Below are 18,374 nucleotides of genomic sequence, written 5' to 3'. Positions count from 1 at the left end.
GGAACATTTTAATGAGCGCTGACGGTAACACTACAGTCACTCTAGCTACAAGACACAGCGATAAAGCGACGGGCTGCCTTTCATCTCGAAAAAATAATCCTGTTAGACGGTGGAGCTATGTGCTCCTTATATCTCGTACAAGTTAGCGAGAAATAAGCACTATTAAATCTAAAAACATCTGAGCTCATGTACGTTCTATCTGCCAGCCACCTACTTTGCGTTAGCAGGTTAGCAAGCAAGTACCTGCGAAGCAGTCTCATTTACCAGCTCATTACGGCCACTCAGCAGCGAGTTGCTGGAGTTGTCGCTGTCTCTTGTAGCTAATGGGACTGTGTGGACATGCCTGTGTGCTTAGTTTGCTGTTTGTTGTAAATGGAAGTGGAAAACTCAAATTGTGCCTATCTTTCAATTAGGAGCCAATTGAAATGGACCTTATGGACCCGAAAGGTCCCAGCTGATGCGGAAGTGGCTACAGATCTGATCTAGAATCAGTCGGTCAAGATCACTTTGATCTCTTTGATGCTTGCTCGAACAATATACGTTTATGTATAGGATTACTTGAGCATGATTACAAGGGGAGCACTAAGACAGTGGGCTCTATTTTGGCGATCAGAAATGGATGGTCAGAGGCAGCTCTCATTGTAACTAGCCTAATGTTACTGGCCAAACAGAAGCAGAGCAGGGCGGGTCTTGGCAAAATCGTCTGGTTGAGATCTGATGTAAAGATAGAGTGCAGCAAATATGATCTTATTTGGTGAAAATCGTGGCGCATGGGCAAGTTTTGATCAAGCACATTTGATCTTTTGAATGACTTTCATAATTTTTGTTAGAGGCCTAGGCCTAACATTCAGTTTGCAGCCTAAGAAAGTCAAGTCACAAACGTTTGGCTTGAGGTAGCCTACGGGATTCATTTATGGTTGTTAATTATATTGCTATATATAGGCTAGGCCAGCAAAAATAGGGGAAAAAACATTTGTCTTCAAGAAGAATTTTATCTTAACGAAAAAACATAAAAGACTAAATAGATCACCAATATTGAGTCAAGTCAAATGTATTTATATAGCACATTTCAAAGCAATAGCATTGCACCAAAGTGCTTTACATAAAATAATAATAATACTAAAAATAATAATAATACTAAAAATAATAATAATAATAACAATAATACATATACATACATATAAACATATAAAAAAAAGGGAGAGGTGAGGGAGTCAGGGAGTGTTAAAAGCTAGGGAGAAGAGGTAGGTCTTCTACCTACCTAGGTTGGATTTAAAACTACTAATAGTGGGGCAGGATTTCACAACATCAGGAAGGCTATTCCAAAGCTGGGGAGCATAGACAGAGAAAACTCTGTCACCTTTGTATTTAACAGAGGCAGAAGGAACACAAAGAAGACACTGGGAAGATGATCGAAGAGGTCTAGGAGGACAGTAAGGAATTAAAAGATCACATCACATGTTGGATATGGAGGCGCAGCAGCTAAGGCAACACAGCACAAAGCCTCAATCTCCCTGGAAGGTCTAGTCAACCGACTAACCTAGCAGCTGGACAACAAACTCAGCGTCAAATCAGCCGACAGGATGGGATGGAGAGGGAGAGACACCATGTAGCCAAAGTCCCAAAAACAGCCTCAAGCTCAACAGCAGACAGTGGAACACAGCGCAACCAGCGTAACGATTGCCCAGACAGTCCAGGTCAGGTGTTAGTCCTCCAAAAAACAAAACCCACGATGGGGTAAAATTCAAGAAAATTATAACATTAGATAGCCGAAACGTAGTTTAAGCGTGTGACAAACTTTGTCAGAAAAAATAAATTAAATAAATTTGCGAAAAATTGGAAAAACTCAAACAAAAACAAGCCAGACGGAGCGGCGTCAGTCTCACCAGCGTCCCCGTAACCTAGCAATTGAGGTATAGCCTACACTCTTAAAACGAATGTGTTGAAAGCAACACAACTTGCGTTGTTTTTAAACACATCTCTGTGTCCAGATAAGGATGACACAGTTTGTGTTGTTTCCTTTTTTATTTGTTACACAATATGTGTTGAAAATAAACAAACTGTGTTTGCGAAAACTTCTTAACAAACAAACAATTGTTGTCCAGAGCTCAATGTTCCATCAGTCAGCGTCAACAAAGTTAATCAAGCTGTTTGAATGTTTAGTACAAAGAAAGAAGAAAGGGATAGAGAGTGTGTGAGTAGTGCGGGAGGACAGAATAATTTAAAATAATGTTCACTGTGGTTTCTGCAAACACGTTTCTTCTTCAATAGCACCATGGCTTTATTTGTACAAGGGGTTACCATCGAAAACATAGCCTGAAAAAAACAACTTACCCCAGTAATGTTCGAATGACTGAATAAAAATCCTAAGGATATTTATCCTGCAGAGGAGTTGCTGCTTACATCTCGTGACAATGCATCTTCAGCTGTGCCTCATATGTGCCTTTCGCTATAGACCAGGTTTTTCTTGGTCAGTGGCATTATGATTTTTAGAGGGTGTAAGATAGTGATTTTTGGATCATGCGCCAGACTACACCTTATGTCGTTAATTACCATACCCCTGGGTGCAAGGTGTAAGAAAAGAGGAGCGCATGGTGAAAAATCAACACTTTATTGAGTGTAAAATAAGAATAAGCTTTGTGCCACCTTGCGCCAGGTGCACGATAGGGACCAGTGTGTTTTCTAAAGTCCTGCTTCAGTGAAAAAGCTTCAAAAGCACACCCCACTCTTACTATTCTGACCCTTTGAGAATATGGTGCCATTTCACTAGGGTTGGTCACCGAAACACGGTTCTAATATGGCACCGGTGCCGACGCAAACGGTAGTAACTGCATCGAATAACAACGTGGATTTCGGTGCCTCATTTCAGTGCTTAAATCGCATTTTTTTTTTTTTTTACGGCATCACTGCATTTCATGTGCCATCTCTAACGTCTTGCTCTGAGAGCAACACATCCAGATACAGTTAGCTAACATAAACACTGGATGTATAAACCAGAGGGGTCACCACTATAGGCGAGTGGACAGTGTTTGACCGCTTGCAGGAGCTTTTAAAGTAGCTTTAAAGCGATCACAAGCTCCTGTCAAAATCTAGCAGTGGGCCTAACTACACACAAGCAAAAGGCTATGAAACAATATCAACAGTATACGTTACACAATATCTTTGCTAATGCGCCAGCTGGCATTTATTTGAAATGTTATCAGCAAAGTTGTAAGATGAACACTTTATTTCAGTGTGTTCTAAACAACATAATGGCATGATATTAATCGTTCATATGCATGAGGTCCATATAGCATCACAATGAATATGAAGATCATGTTAAAAGTTAGCTGGCAAAAACATAAATATGTAGGTTACATACCTGATGTCACTGAGCTGTCAAAGAGGCTACGGAACCCTCCGTACTTTATCGCTAATTAAACTCAGCTGACTGGTATAGCGCATAGCCATAGTTGCTGTTAAAATGCCTAGCGCAGGGAATCTAAACATTTCAACACCGACATGTAGCCTAACATGTTCAAAACTTTTACGTGTTATGGGGGAAGACATGACATTTCTTGAAGCATTTGGGAACACACTAAATTAATTGGAAAGTAATTCAGAAAGAGTCCCTGTTAGATTAGCTTGCTTGCAAATGCCGTTGTCCATGACCTGGCAGTTCTATATGGCAAGTGGTTTTATGGCAAACATACCTTATGGCAAACCGCCTACACTGGGTAAACTTGAAAGCAGAGCTTACCATTGTTTGTGCATCCATGGCAAGCTGTTTTAACCTTTGTAGGCTATTATGCGTAGGAACAATGAGATATTGATTGTAAATTGAATATAACAGTTCAATTTCCTCTTCAAATGTGTCTTATCAATAAAAAAGCAATTCATGCTTTAGACCATTTTAATTTAAATACAAAGTTCCTGTTCAGGCACCGTTACTGCACCGGCACCGTTTTAAAAGTATCGATTTAGCACCAGTATCGGATAAAACCCAAATGATACCCAACCCTACATTTCACTTGGATGCTTTTATGATCAACATGTCATTAATATCACAACACACACTATGATCAACATAATCATGTCATAAATACACACATACACACGCGCGCGCACACACACACACACACACACACTCATTCATGTACACCCACCACCAGTGGCATGTTAAATGGTGAAATGTAAATAATAAGTGGCCATCAGTAATAGTATTATCTTCAATAATCAACATCATCATGAGTAATTCATAAGTCTATCATTAAAGTGTGCCAACCACTTATTAAAGGGGGCGTAGCCCTCTCCCTACTCAAGTACCAATCAGCATGCCGCTGGGCCTCTCTCCCCACCCCCTCCCCCGTCTGGCGGACAGCTGGGATCTTATTGGAGGGGAAGCGTGCAAAGGTGTTTGGATCGGCACAGTGGCCGAGAGCCAGGTAACAGCAGGCTTGCAGACGCAGCACGTCCGAGGCCTGGAGCTCGCCGGCAAGCAGCCCTCGTTCTTTTCATCCGTGTGGTAAAGGGGGGGGGGGGGGGTGTGTGGGCGTCTTGTAGACAGAAGGCAGGCGGGCAGGTAGACAGACAGGCGGAGGGGAGAGGGCTGGACTGGGCTAAGCTGAGCTGGCATGCTGATCGCAGGCAGCAAACATTCCTGACACTTCATAAATTGTGCCGTGTGTGTGTGTGTGTGTGGTAAGGGTAACACATCATGTTGGCATGGCAGCTGCTCTGATACTCTGATGCTTAGATTTCTCTCTCTCTCTCTCTCTCTCTCTCTCTCTCTCTCTCTCTCTCTCTCTCTCTCTCTCTCTCTCTCTTTTCAATATGTCTCTCTTTCCCTCACCTCTTTCTCTTTCTCTTTCTGCCCCTGCATCTCTTCTCCCCATTTCATCATCTCACTCCATGATTCTTGACTCACAGTTCTCCAGATCCACATTTCGTAACCAAGCGTCTCTGTTGCCATGTGTTTGCGAGCTGCAGACTCCACACACAGCTACTACCCTTGTCTGTTACACCATCCCCGTTTTTCCAGTGCCTGTGCACTTACTGAGATTTTCCCACTTCACGCCTGTGTGTGTGTGTGTGTGTGTGTGTGTGTGTGTGTTGCACAACCGACCACGCCTCCCCACGGCTAGCCAAGCACAGATCAGATGTGTGTGAAGCATGCATGTATGATGTGTGGTGCAGTGTGGTACGGATCGAGCAACACTCACTCACACACACACACACACACACCCACGGCTCAAGAGACCAGACTCCTGCAGCTGGGTGTTTATGGAAACCACCCTCACTCTGCCAAAACGTCCAGGCCAGCTCACTGGCGCTTTGCTTTAAAAGCTTACAGTAGCTTGTGCTTCTCCAGCCGTCATGTGTTGGAGAGTCTTAAAGCTTCTTTATTAGATTCAGCAGTTCATCAAGGCATTTTTACCCAATAGGTTTCCTCTATGTGGGTTAGTGGGCTTTATTCTGAGTAGAGGCTGTTCCATTTTGGTAACTGAACCCAAACTGTGACTTGTGGACTCTTTTTATACAGTCTATGCTTGTAGCACACGGACATGAATGTCAAGAGGACTGGTCTTAAACACGCTATGTGTGCTCATGTTATTTTCCTTGCTGTACACCAGATATTACAGATGTGTGTTTTTGTAGGCTGTGATCCATTATTCAATATACACTGTGATACAGTCTATGCTTGTAGCACACGGACATGCCAAATGAATGTCAAGAGGACTGGTCTTAAACACGCTATGTGTGCTCATGTTATTTTCCTTGCTGTACACCAGATATTACAGATGTGTGTTTTTGTAGTGTATCTGTGATACATTATACAGTAAAAGTGATATCTTGTGGGTGTGGTCGATCCAGATTTGAATAAAAGTGTCTGCTAAATACCAGTCAGCTTCAAATTTAACTCTAAGCACCCCTTTGGAATATGTGATTTAAAAAAATGACTGATAATTACCGTAATGTTGTAGAACATACATATTTGCAATATTAGCAGTTTAGTATTTAAATTACGAACAATTAAATAAAAAAATTAATTAAATAATAATTTCAGCCACTCTTTGCTGGTGGATATGTGTTGCTATACCTTTGTCTTTAAAATACCCCAATGTGCTCTGCTGGATTCGAGTCAGGTGGCATACTTGGCCAGGTCATAGTTTTCACTTTTTTCTTCTTTAGAAACTCTTGTGTGATTTTGGCAGTGAGCTTTGGATCGTTACCATGCTGGACATTCATAGTGCTATCTGTATGTCATTTCCCAGTCACCTTTTGTAGTCATGCATCATCATATTCTAACATTCCATGCTTCACTGTTGGAGGTAGTTTCACAATCAGGGTTTCACAAGACTTAAAAGAATTAAAAATGATGATATTGGCCTTCATATTTCATACACACACACACACACACATGCACACACACATGCACAAGCAACCGCCCTTTCCCTTTTTTTTGTCATACTTTGATAGTTTATACTTTTTTGTCATGATATGGTGTCAAGTGTCTGGTTTGATACGTATGGTGTGATGTCCATATAGCCGACATATCATGCATTCGGTCCATACATTCATGCAGTGATTCTTTGTTACTACAGTTCCTGGTGTAATTGACAAAAGACTACATTTCCCAGCAATAATGTGTCGAATGTGAGACTGAAGTGCTTGTTTCCTTCATGTGTTTCTGTGGCAAAGGAAGACAAGCCCCATGGGACCATGTGCTGCACTTTGGTGCATAAACATTTTGCAAGATGTAATTAGAAACCAGCATGGAGACAGAATGTTCCCCTTTTCTAGAACACACACACACACACACACATGCACACGTATGCACACACATAGACACACGCTGGCACATAGACACAGCAAACACCAAAACACACTTAGAAGACACAAAAGAGAGGTCATATAGGCTCCCTTCTCTCTTTCTTTAGACAGACACACCCGCATGCACACACATTGGCACCTATAACGGCGTTGTCGTGTGGACAAAAGGCCGAAACGGTTGCATTTTCACCGACACAAAAATCACTTAATTTAAGCTCCCTCCTCAGTCCCCAGTCCTCAGTCTGTCCTCTTCCCTCTCTCATTTTCCCCTTCCTTTTTCTCACACACACACACACACACACACACACACACACACACACACACACACACACACACACACAAACAGACTGTCCTTACTTGGCAGGAACTCTGCCCTTCTCCCAGTCTGGACTGTGTCTTTGTCCCCGGCACAGGATGGGACAGGTTGGGGAAGGCCGGCAGAGATGGGGGTCTGTGGGGAGAGGATATGAAATGAAAACAAACAGTGGGAAAATAAATGAGTTAAGCCTACTGGTTTTCTGCCGCAGGGCATGCAGCCAGGTCCGAGGTCCGACTCTGCACTCCCCGACTTCCTCTTTCCCTCCTTAAGTTATTTGATTTCTTTTTAATTATTTGCTCTTTCACTCTCATCCAAGTCGCTCTCCTGTTATGTGATGTGCGACTGTCTGTGACCGTATGTGTGAGTGCGCACATGGGTGAGTGTCGATATGTGTGTATTTGTCTCTACAAGAAGATATGTTTCTGCATGTATCTATGTCTGTCAGTATGTGTTTAGTTGTTCTGTTCCCTCTATTTATACATGTAACCTACACTAAAGTCTTACATTGAGACTTCATGAAAGCCCATTCATTGATCCCTGTGTTTTGCGGTAAAGTGTCCGTGGCTTGTTGCGTCCCCCATGCTATCACAGAGCCCGGTTGAGTACGGTCCAGTCGGATCCGAGCCTTATAATCACCACCCGGACCACACAGGCACTGAGAAAAAGTCTCAGTCAGAACCTCTGCCAAAACAATCTCTGCCCGGCGCCAGAGAGACCCCCAATCCCACCACACACACACACACACACATTAATACATGCACATGCACTTATTCACACACACACACACACATTAATACATGCACATGCACTTATTCACACACACACACACACATTAATACATGCACATGCACTTATTCACACACACACACACACACACACACACACACACACGTCCCTGAGACGTGGTGCCTAATTCATGACCTCTACAGGCAACCAGATTTGGACAGCTGTCTAGTGGGGACATTGTGGGCCAGATCTTCGCCTACCCCTGAACTGCCCACCCACCCCTAAACCTCGCATCCAAACCTGACGTTTAAACTCTGGGCTTCACTACATTTAGTAGGACCTGCTGACATTTCAATGCGGTATGTAGGTGGGGTGTTGACAGATGGGTTATTCGGCTTGATTTGGGGGTCTCACTTCCTGATTGGGTTGTGGATGGCTGATTTAGGGTCGTTTAGGCTCGAGTTTGAGTTTCTGGATGTTTGGACTGGAGCACTGGTGATGTTTTTCAAGTGTCAGAAATCTGTTTGTGTATCACCAGTGCGGGGATTACAGATAATTTACTCTGTTATGAAGGAGTCCTGGAATTGGATCAAGGCTATTATTTCTGCCCCTAGTGAGACACACACGCACTGTTCTAGTGTCTCCGGTCCTGCGAGGAGGGTGAGCTAGAATCCTGATTCTAGGGGGAGCCTCACTTACCGGCACATGCCAACCAGGACAGACTTCTTCAGAATTCTTCAGTCCACAGCTCAAAATCTCTCTTCATTGATGGAATTTCTGTGTCTGTTTTAAATACATTGTCCCCTTTTCCTTAGTCGAGTCAGGTTATGTGGTGTCTCTAAGATACCTAGAGACTTATCTTAGATACTTGCTTTATTTGGAGGGGAAAACACTTGTTTGTTTTCACAAAAAAATAGTCAACCCAGGAAATTCCCTTATAAAAGTGTATGTCTGTCAATGGCATACTGTATGATAAGAGTCCTAAACTGACCATGTCTGCAGTAAATGGTTGGTGAGGACTTTTAACCTTTGGTTTGCTTTGCCATTTATTTCGCTCTCTCTCACTCACTCTCTCCCTTTGTCTCTCTTTCTCATTTGCTTTACAAACATATAGCTCATTAACACACACACACATACACACAGGCGCTATCTAAAGATAGGTCTTTGTTCGTCGGCTTTGTATTTTGTCCCGACCACATAATGCTATATTATGCTATATCCTGCTGGCGCTCTCTCTGCGACATATGGAGAGTGTCTGCCTCTGGTAAGAGCCGGAGATGAAAGTACGGCAGCTACTCTTTTATGGAGTGTTGATGAGTTATGATGAGGAGTGCCTGCAACCCGCCCAGTGTAGCCCCTGCTGACTCCAGGTTTATTCGTTTTTTCTTTTCTGTGTTTTATTCTTCCGTTTTTTCCGAGTGAAGGAGCAGAGGCTTTCATGTGTGTTCTGTTCGGCTGGAATCAGGGCCCTGGACAGATAGGACCCATACGGTGCACATAAGGACCTCCCGCCTGCTTCAAGCTCTGGGAGCCTCTGGTAATTACGCGAGGAAGCCCAGACGCGGTTCACGCACAGGAAAAAAGTGTCAGGAACACGGTGTCCTTGTGGACGTTCTTGCTCAGAGTGCCTCAGGCGCACAAGCGACGTCGTCGCCCGCGTCTTTCTCTGCTGCAGCACGAGTTAGTTTTCCCTGGCGATAGGGGAGCGAAGTGTGTGTGTGAGTGCGCGGTAGTGTGGGGTAGTGTGGGGTAGTGTGGAAGAGCAGTCCCACCTTGAACAGCTTCAGAGGAAGGAGAGCGAAAGGGGAAAGGGGGGTGGGCGAATAGAGGAGGTCAGTTTTGTTTTTCAAACTCAGTCACATTCTTGGCAGCTATTGAGAACAACGCTGCCAAAGGTTGTCTGAGAGAGACTAGTGTGTGTGTGTGTGTGTGTGTGTGTGTTCGAGAGAGAGGAAAATGTTTTCAAATACTGTAGTTTTCCTGATGTATATGTTTTCTTTCACTCAAATGTTCAGATCCATTTTTGAAATCTCATGCATGAGAGTCTCTCTCTTTCTCTGTGTGTGTGTGTGTGTGTGTGTGTGTTTGTAGCTTTATGTGCAAGAAAAGCTAGAGAAATGTATTGCACATAACTACTCTGACCTGTATGTTTTTCCTTCCTTCACAAGTTCAAATCAATTTCTGTAATTCCTTGTGCATGAGAGATGTATGTGACTTTTGCCATGCAGCTAGTTCAGACTTTCCCAGGAACAAATCCAAATCCATTTTCTTGAACATTATGGTATGTTGTTTTGATGGACCAGAAAAAGGGCATCCTGCCTTGTAGCAAAACATTGACAAGAACCTAATATTCAGATCAGAGAACAAAAGAGAGAATGTCTGCAGGAGGAAGTAATTGCATCAGAAGTCTTATCAGTGATGGACAATAATGACATCAACACTGCTGTCAACACTGGTGTGTGTGTGTGTGTGTGTGTGTGTGTGTGTGTGTGTGTCAAAGCCAGCATTCGCATGGAGATTAAAGGGACACCAGGCAACGTTTTCGTGTTAATTAATCATCTTCGTAAGTCGGTATTCATAAGAAGACTCTCTCGCCCGCCCCTACTGCCTGTAGAAAGAATATCCCGCTTGCAAGTTCGGTGTATCCTACCCACGACCTTCAGTCTCACAAAGTCTCAGACATCGCGAGAAGCAGGATCAGTTTACATCCTGCATCCCCAGCACAGAGGCAGGCTAACGAAACCTGGCTAGCGATTGTTGCAAACGTGTGTATAATGGCAAAGCCGGCGAAGAAGCAGCAAAAACCCTTGACTGAAGATGCAAAGAAAAGGAAAAGAGCTTCAGACCGAGCGAGGGCTTGCACACGTATCGACACGTACAGACGCTAGGGGGAGCTTCGTAGAGAAAAAGCACTCAGGCTTGCCTGGTGTCCCTTTAATAGAAGGTTTGTACTCTAGACAAGATTGAGTTGAGATTGAATTGAGGACAACACCAGCAAACAAAACTGGTATGTCATGACAAGGTCAAGTGATGTATGCGATCCCAAATACAAAACAAAATTGCTCGATAGATGTCGCTAGATGTAATCATATCATAGGAGCTGTTATTCAAAGCTCAAATAGCCTTCTGCTCACTCATAACTAGTGTTGTGTGCAATGTACACTGGTTTGCACTGGGTGCGTGGGTTTTCACAGAAGCAGTGCAGTGGTTCTTCAAAGTGTCATCCAGGGCATGCAGATGGAGGGAGGTGTTCCCCTATTAGCATAGAACAGCAGGGATCAGGTCAAGAGTGAGGTTGATTTTGGGAACTGCTACTCATTTGTGCCACCTAGTGTTCAAAAAGACAAGCTACAGGTCAGGTCCCTGCTCTCTCTCAGTAACTTTACAGGAAGCAGTTTCTTGTGGAAATTAATCAATGTACATGATATACCAAAAAACAGTGATGGGCAGTTTAAGAAATGCATAACATATAGTTGAAAGATCTGAGTAAACATCATAACTATGCTCTCAATTCCATGTTAGGTAGGATCACCATGCTTGAAATTGTGTACGATTGCTGACTGCACCTTTAAGATCATAACAAACTGCTTATTTTCTCTCACAGGTTCCTCAAGGCAAGCGTCCCAACCCTCTGCAGTCTGACTGCACAGTGAAGTTGAGGACATCTCCCACAGATGTGCCAACAGGAGTCCTCCAATGGCTTTTGACTAACTTTGTGGCGAATGCTGGACAAGAGGAGAAGGGTGGGGACCACCTTAGTCTCACGTGACTGGTTGCTGAATGGAATTGAGGTGAATGGAACACGTGCCCAAAGAGCAGGACTCTAACCTATCTGAGGGAGATGAGAAAGGGTGAGTTGTTTGGTCTATTGTTATTTGTTGTTGTTGCTTGTTGTTGTTGTTGTTGTTGTTGGTGTGTGTGTGTGTGTGTGTGTGTGGATTTAGTTTCACAGTCTGGTGAAGTACAAAGTGTTTCAGGAAAGGTCTGAATGTAGAGCCCTGTGGGACTCCATTGATGCTGCAAATATAACCCATGCCTACATTTTGTATGTGTTCTTTTTTGTAGCCATTTTAAAGATCCCATATTATACTTCTTTTTCAACAAGTCAAAATAGACCTATGTGTTGCACAAAACATGTCCCTGAAGCTGTTTGCAAAAAAATCCCCTCAGATTACACATTATCAGCAGCTCCATTCTTGCCAGTTTCAGTCCCTTTCAGAATAGGCTGTGTCCGGGGCATGTTGCCTAAAATGCAAATTAGCTGTTGTTGGCCACACTGCACCCCGGAACTGATTCCATGTTTATATCAACGGGCAGCATGGTCATCCGGGAAGTCGGTGACACAGTGATAGAGGGTTCTCCACTAGAAAGCCTCCGACTGCCAGTGGTAAAATGAAATTTGTTATACAGGAATAATAAAGAATGTGTGACAAACGTCATTGATGGTTCTGTTTGAATTTTCAAACTTAGTAAAGTAGCCTAATAGTCAAGTTATTGGAGCTGAAACGTCTGCTAAATACAATAACCATAGCAGAATCAATTCAGACACCTGCATGTATGATGTTGCCTAACAATGTTAAATGATAATGGGTAAAACTTTATTTGGGTCAGTATATAAGCGCAATAGAGTTGATGTAGCCTATTCAAAAGTTGTGTCGTATGTCATGGAGCCTTCACCATGCCCGCCCATTTTCTTAAACAGCCTTTACCCATTTCTCTTTAATAGTAAGCTATATTTATCCTTTACTATGCAAGAGTAGGCTTAAACTATTTTTTAAACTTAAACTGATATCTCTCATATTCTCTCTTTTATAAACGTGCTATTTTTCCTACTTGAATGTTAAACTTTTCTTGTCTCCATTGATTATTAGTCTGATTGAGTAAACGTCATTGGCTGGCTGTGGTTGACCTAGTCGGCTTCCATGGAATATAGCCACGATTACTTCCTGTAGCGAGAGTCTTTTTTGTTGGCGGCCAATTTGCTTGCGGAGAAGACTAGGACGACTCTACCCTAGTAGCGGCTCAATGTATACGGAGGCTCGTAAACTTGGGATGACTGGTGTCCAAACGGATTATAACATGAAACTTGGCTACCGAAGCACTAGTGGACTACGGGGTGTTGCTCTGCGAACTGTCTCTCTCTCTCTCAGGTGACTAATTGCTGCACACACGCTGTTCAATGGGTCTAGCTGTTTTTGTGGCCGACGTTTCTACATGCTGGTCGTTGTCCGTGACTGAAGATACAGACCGTAACGTTTTCTCGGGGATTTAGATACTAAACAGATTCTTCAACACCGTAACGTTTTCTCAGGGATTCTGATGCTATGAATAGGCTCTTCTACACTGGAACGTTTTCTCGGGGATTTAGAGACTATAGATAGATACTTTTAAACTGTAACGTTTTCTCGGGGATTCAGATACTATACATAGGTTTCTTACACTGGAACGTTTTCTCGGGGAGTCTGATGCTACATTCCGACTGCAATTAAGTTCCCCGGTAACTGACAAATCAGTCACTGAACTCATTCATTGGTTAAAGGTGTCGGGTGTGATTTTGTCTGGTTGTGTTGGAGTGAATTAATAGCTGAACTGAAGTTATCTTACTTTGAAATGTATTATGTGATGAATGTGAGTTTTGCTATGAACTGCTTATGAACATGAGCCTGGGGTTTTGTGGGAATGGTATTGATTGCTGACTTTTCATGAGTTATCCCAGTGATTGACTTCTGCTTCACAATTACCTAATTTCTTTTCATATGGGTCTTGTCATTATTATCCTGCTGATGATTGAACCCCATTGTTAATACGCTTAGTATATTGACTGTCTCTATTGCTTTTCCTGAGATTTACCTGAGCTAGCCGTACAGGTTTAGCATTAGCCTAGTCCCTTCTAGCTGCTGTGTTAAATCTGGTAGAGGTAATGGTCTTTTTATGCTATTTCTTTCTGTGACACTTCTTGTAAGTGTCTGGCGCCCAACACCCAAAAATACTTTTTCCTCCTAAAGACCACTATACCGCTACAAAGTGTAAAGGCATTTGTGAAATTGGCTACCTATTACCGGATGGCCTGGGTCACTTCCAGAATAGGCTAGGCTACGCTATATGGCCTTCGGCCTCATACCTACGGACGAATTACAGCCACGAATTTCAGCCTATAGCCATTTAAATGTGTTTTACCTGCTAGGCAGCTTAGCCACACAACACGGATTCCCTGGCAGGTGTAATAGAAAGAAACAAAATCCCAGTGGATATTTCACGCCTTATCAAAATGCCTGTTGAGTGACTTTTTTTGCCTAAAAAATAAAGCCAAGACACGTTTGTGAATTTAACGTTTTTAACAGCAGGCTGAGAAGTTAAATGCTGGTCTCTTTTACGGAGGAAACCCATGCTAAAACAAAACACTCTAGTCACTAATTTGATCGTGTTGGTATGAATGTGTTAGTATGTGATTCCCATGGGGAAATTTGTCTTGGACTCATCAAAGCATAACCCAGTACATACCTACAGCGTAAAAACAATATACTAATGTCTTAGAAACATAGTAAAAATATTTAAATAGATTAAGAAAGCCACCACTACGGTTACCTCTATGGTTAGATTCGTTTGTTTAGATCTAGTGAATCAATGCCTTGATAACGCTATGTCATGGCTTCGGTACTCTATTGCTTAAATATGCCAAAAAGAACGAGATGTGTCCTGGGGAGTTTCTGTGTACTTGAAATATGGATGATAGCAGGTGCATAAAAGACGTTTGGATATTTTGTGAAGCCTAGCCTACTGCTGGAAACGATAGGCCATGACCAAAATGGAGGACCTCCGACAGGAAGTTCCTAACCTAGTGGGTGGGAATTTTCAGATGGGGGTGGGTATTCAGCGCCCTATATGGCTCTGGGGGTAGTAACATTCAAATTTCCCTTATTGTGACATCTCAATAAGGGAGATTTCTGACTAGCTCACAGAAGCTCATAGTTTTTGACATCAACCTCTCTCAACTAACCCACAAAAACTCAACGGTTTGGTCTCGCACCTGGAATGTTTGTAGAAGCATCAGAGACCCAAATGGAAGTACAAAAGCACAGAAAAAGTGAGTTTTGCATGATATGGCCCCTTTAAAATGGATACTCTTGATTAGAACAGTGGTTCCCAAACTTTTCCCCCCGCGTACCACCGCCTACATTCCGACTCGGCTCGCGTACCCCCCCCCCCCCCCCGCGTTAACAATATTTGTCCGTTTCCCGGTTTTAGGTGCGTACATTTGGTCAGTTAAAAAGTTATGAAAAGTAGCCTGCATAGTAGCCTAACTACATCCACATACAATATCTTATAATAGGCCTACAACAACGCCTGACAAGGATGTATTCGTTTGGACAACATTAGGCTATACAGCCTAGAAAGGCTAAACTTAGGCTACCTTTAGTTTGTTAAATGTAAAGCCTAGCTTAATGTTACCTTTCTTGCCCATCTGAAATAACTCCTAGCTTTGCTCCTTCCCTCCTTTCTGTTTTTGTTGTTTTCAAAAACCTGTTTTATCCGCGAAACTTTCCCCCCACGGACAACGGACCACCCAACGCATTCAAAAGTAACGCACGAGTTTATAAATTATATCCTTTAATTTCATGTTTCCATATCATTATGACCTGATTCGAAATTATGTATTTATTCATGAATTAATTACAAAAGATTTACATTTTCATTTTACACCTGTCCGCCATAGCCCTTTGCATCTCGCGTACCCCCTAGAAGCAGCTCGCGTACCACCGGGGGTACGCGTACCACAGTTTGGGAATCCCTGGGTTAGAACAATCATGTATTGATTGGTTCCATTCATTAACTTTAAGAGTGCTACTTTGACTCCAGTAATAGTTCAACTGTTCTATTTGTATGCATTGATTTCATGGCCTTCAAGGCATTGAGTGGGTTGCCTTGGTGCACATCATTGTTAGCGTTGATCCAGGGCTCCGAGTTTACATAAGCATGAAGCTGGGCTGCTGGAGAGGGATTATGGCGGCAGAGAGTGCGGATTAGTGAGGGAGGGGAGCAGGAGGAGAAGCTGGCTGGGGTAAGGGAGGGGGTGGGGGTGGGTGTCTGATGATGGGGCAAACCAGAAAGGGATATGTCATATCAGGCAATGCTGTGTGTATGTGGGAGTGTGTGTGTGTGTGTGTGTGTGTGTATGTGTGTGTGTGTGTGTCATGTGGAGGCAAGATTAAATCACTATGTGATTTCACTATTAGTGAGATGTGTCGTTTCGTCGTCTGTAGTTTCGTCGTCTGAGCCCTCCTGCTCTGTTTACCTACCTCATTAGGTCATCTAGGCATGAGCTCTCTTAATTAAAGCATTAAGGGGGTTTTCTCACTGTGTAAATGACAGTACTGACTGACAGTATAATGAACAATATTGATAAGCAAATTAATTCTGTCATGTGTGTGGAGGGAGTGGGGTGGATAATCAAGGCATTGGATAAGAATATTGGTTGAATTGATTTTTTTTTGTTTGTTTAACAATGCGGCAAAGATTTTGCCATGGTTAGCTTCCAGCCTGCCACGTTTAAATGTCACCAGTGGAAAACCTGGATTGAAATATTTAACATTTTTCATTTTGATTGTTAGTTTACAGCCAGGCTCTTTATTGTGTTGTATGTAAGGAATAATGTATAGAACGCCGGTCATTACTGGGAAAATAAGTCCCGACAGGGCCTTATCAATGACTTTTTGGGCTTTTTCAATGACCCATTTCAAGGTAGTCTTTCTACCCATTTCAAGGTAGTCTTTCTACCACCCATCCAGTCCCAGATTACTCAGTCTCGCAGGTCTAAGGACAATTCTCTTGACCTCGTGGCTTGGTTTTCAAAGATGTCTGCCTTTCCTACGCACAGGTGGACTCCTATCAATGGAGATGCTTCTACAACTTGATTGAAGTAGGCTGCACAAGAGCTTAATTACAAGCGTCATAACAAAGGGTCTGAATACTTATGTAAATGGAATATATCAGTCGTATTTTTTAGAAATGTACTAAACACTCCAAACAGTAGATTGATTAATTGAATCCATTTTAAGATGAGTCTGAAACAACAAAATGTGGAAAAAGTGAAGCGCTGTGAATACTTTCCATTTAGGTCGGTTAATACAATCACAAATTATAAAGAAAGGTTGATGATGATGAGATTGAAGGTGATTAGGATTGTGGCTAGCTCGTCCTTATCTGTGAGAATCTCAACGTCCATCTGGCTATTACAATATTCAAGTACAGCTGTAATTAGCAAAGTGAACATATTTGAATACACAGTGGTTCAGTGAAAGCAGACCCCTGGAAATGTGGACAAATGGAGGATTATGTTGTTTTCACATTTTTATCTCTTCATCTGTGTCCTCTTGTGTCATCCATGAACATGTCTGCAGCCGGTTTGCCAGAACATGGCAACATGTTCTTTCTTTTGTTTGTTTTTTTTTGTCGGGCACATAGGTTTTCCCCAAGACACAAAACTTCCACCTGTGATAGACTTTATTTTGGAAGATCACATTGTTGCCATGTAAGATCACATTGTTGCCATGTAAACTTAACTGTTTACTGCAGACATTGGCAAACAGAGAAGTTAGACTGTTTGTCTGAATGTTGCTGTAATATTACAGGATGGCTAAGCAATGAGGGAATATGTAACATAAATAAATACTAGCCATGGCATTTAGATAGATAGATAGATAGATAGATAGATAGATACTTTATTGATCCCCAGGGGAAATTCAAGGTCTCAGCAGCATACAGACAGCACAAACACATTCTTTAACAGCAGAAAGAGTAATTAAAGTATATAATATAAAAACACAACTAAGCAATAAGGACAGTAGAAGATAAAGAAAATGCTAAACAAATACTAAAATACAAATTATACTAACTAACACTTAAATACAATATATAAAAATATACTAAAATACAAATTATAAAAATACAAATTATACTAACTAACACTTAATCTAAATCAATTCTAAAAACAGTATCCACATAGTGTTGATTAATCAATCAGAGGCACTTGCAATGACTGAGGCAGGGACTGAGCCTGTGATTCTCTGTGCATAGTAAGGTATGGTAAGGTGCTCTGTGTGAATGAGTGTCATGGTGGTAGTGCAATGGTGATAGTGGTCATGGTGATAGTGCAAATGAGTAAGTCCAACAGTGCAACAATGCAGAAATAAAGTAAAGTAAAGTCTATATATCTATATATTTAACTATTTAAGAAAATGTATAAGTGTGGCCACAGTTCGGCTGTGGCATGGGGGGGGGGTTATGCATATGTGCTAATGTGCTAATATAGCACGCAAACAGTGAGGCATAAAGACAGTGGTAAAAGTGGCTAGTGGACAGATAGTACCAAACATGGAGGGGGTGAAGAGGCAGACAGACTATGCAGAGAAGTCTATCTCTCCTCTTCCCTTAAGTGAGGCATTGAACAGTTCAATGGCCCTGGGGACAAATTACTTTCTCAGTCTGTCAGTTGTGCAAGGCAGTGAGCGAAGTCTCC

The 18,374-nt window shown here is 42.4% G+C and overlaps 1 protein-coding gene across 1 annotated transcript in view; it reads left to right on the top strand.

Annotated features, from left to right (window-relative positions):
- Window positions 1-18,374, top strand: part of LOC143102381 (thyroid hormone receptor alpha-like) — a 70,230-nt gene that overhangs the window by 22,425 nt on the left and 29,431 nt on the right. The window contains exon 2 of the mRNA XM_076265926.1: window positions 11,463-11,709. Coding sequence (XP_076122041.1) covers window positions 11,654-11,709 — 56 coding nt within the window. The 5' untranslated portion in view covers window positions 11,463-11,653. The remainder of the gene's footprint in view (window positions 1-11,462; window positions 11,710-18,374) is intronic.

Source organism: Alosa pseudoharengus, unplaced genomic scaffold (assembly GCF_046254945.1).
Source record: "Alosa pseudoharengus isolate Yale_2024_CS ecotype anadromous, Long Island Sound unplaced genomic scaffold, YU_APseudo_1.1 YU_APseudo_1.1_scf_4, whole genome shotgun sequence".
NCBI classification, from domain to species: Eukaryota; Metazoa; Chordata; class Actinopteri; order Clupeiformes; family Clupeidae; genus Alosa; species Alosa pseudoharengus.
Note: the sequence above shows the minus strand (reverse complement) of the source record. Positions and strands in the feature narration are given on the sequence as shown.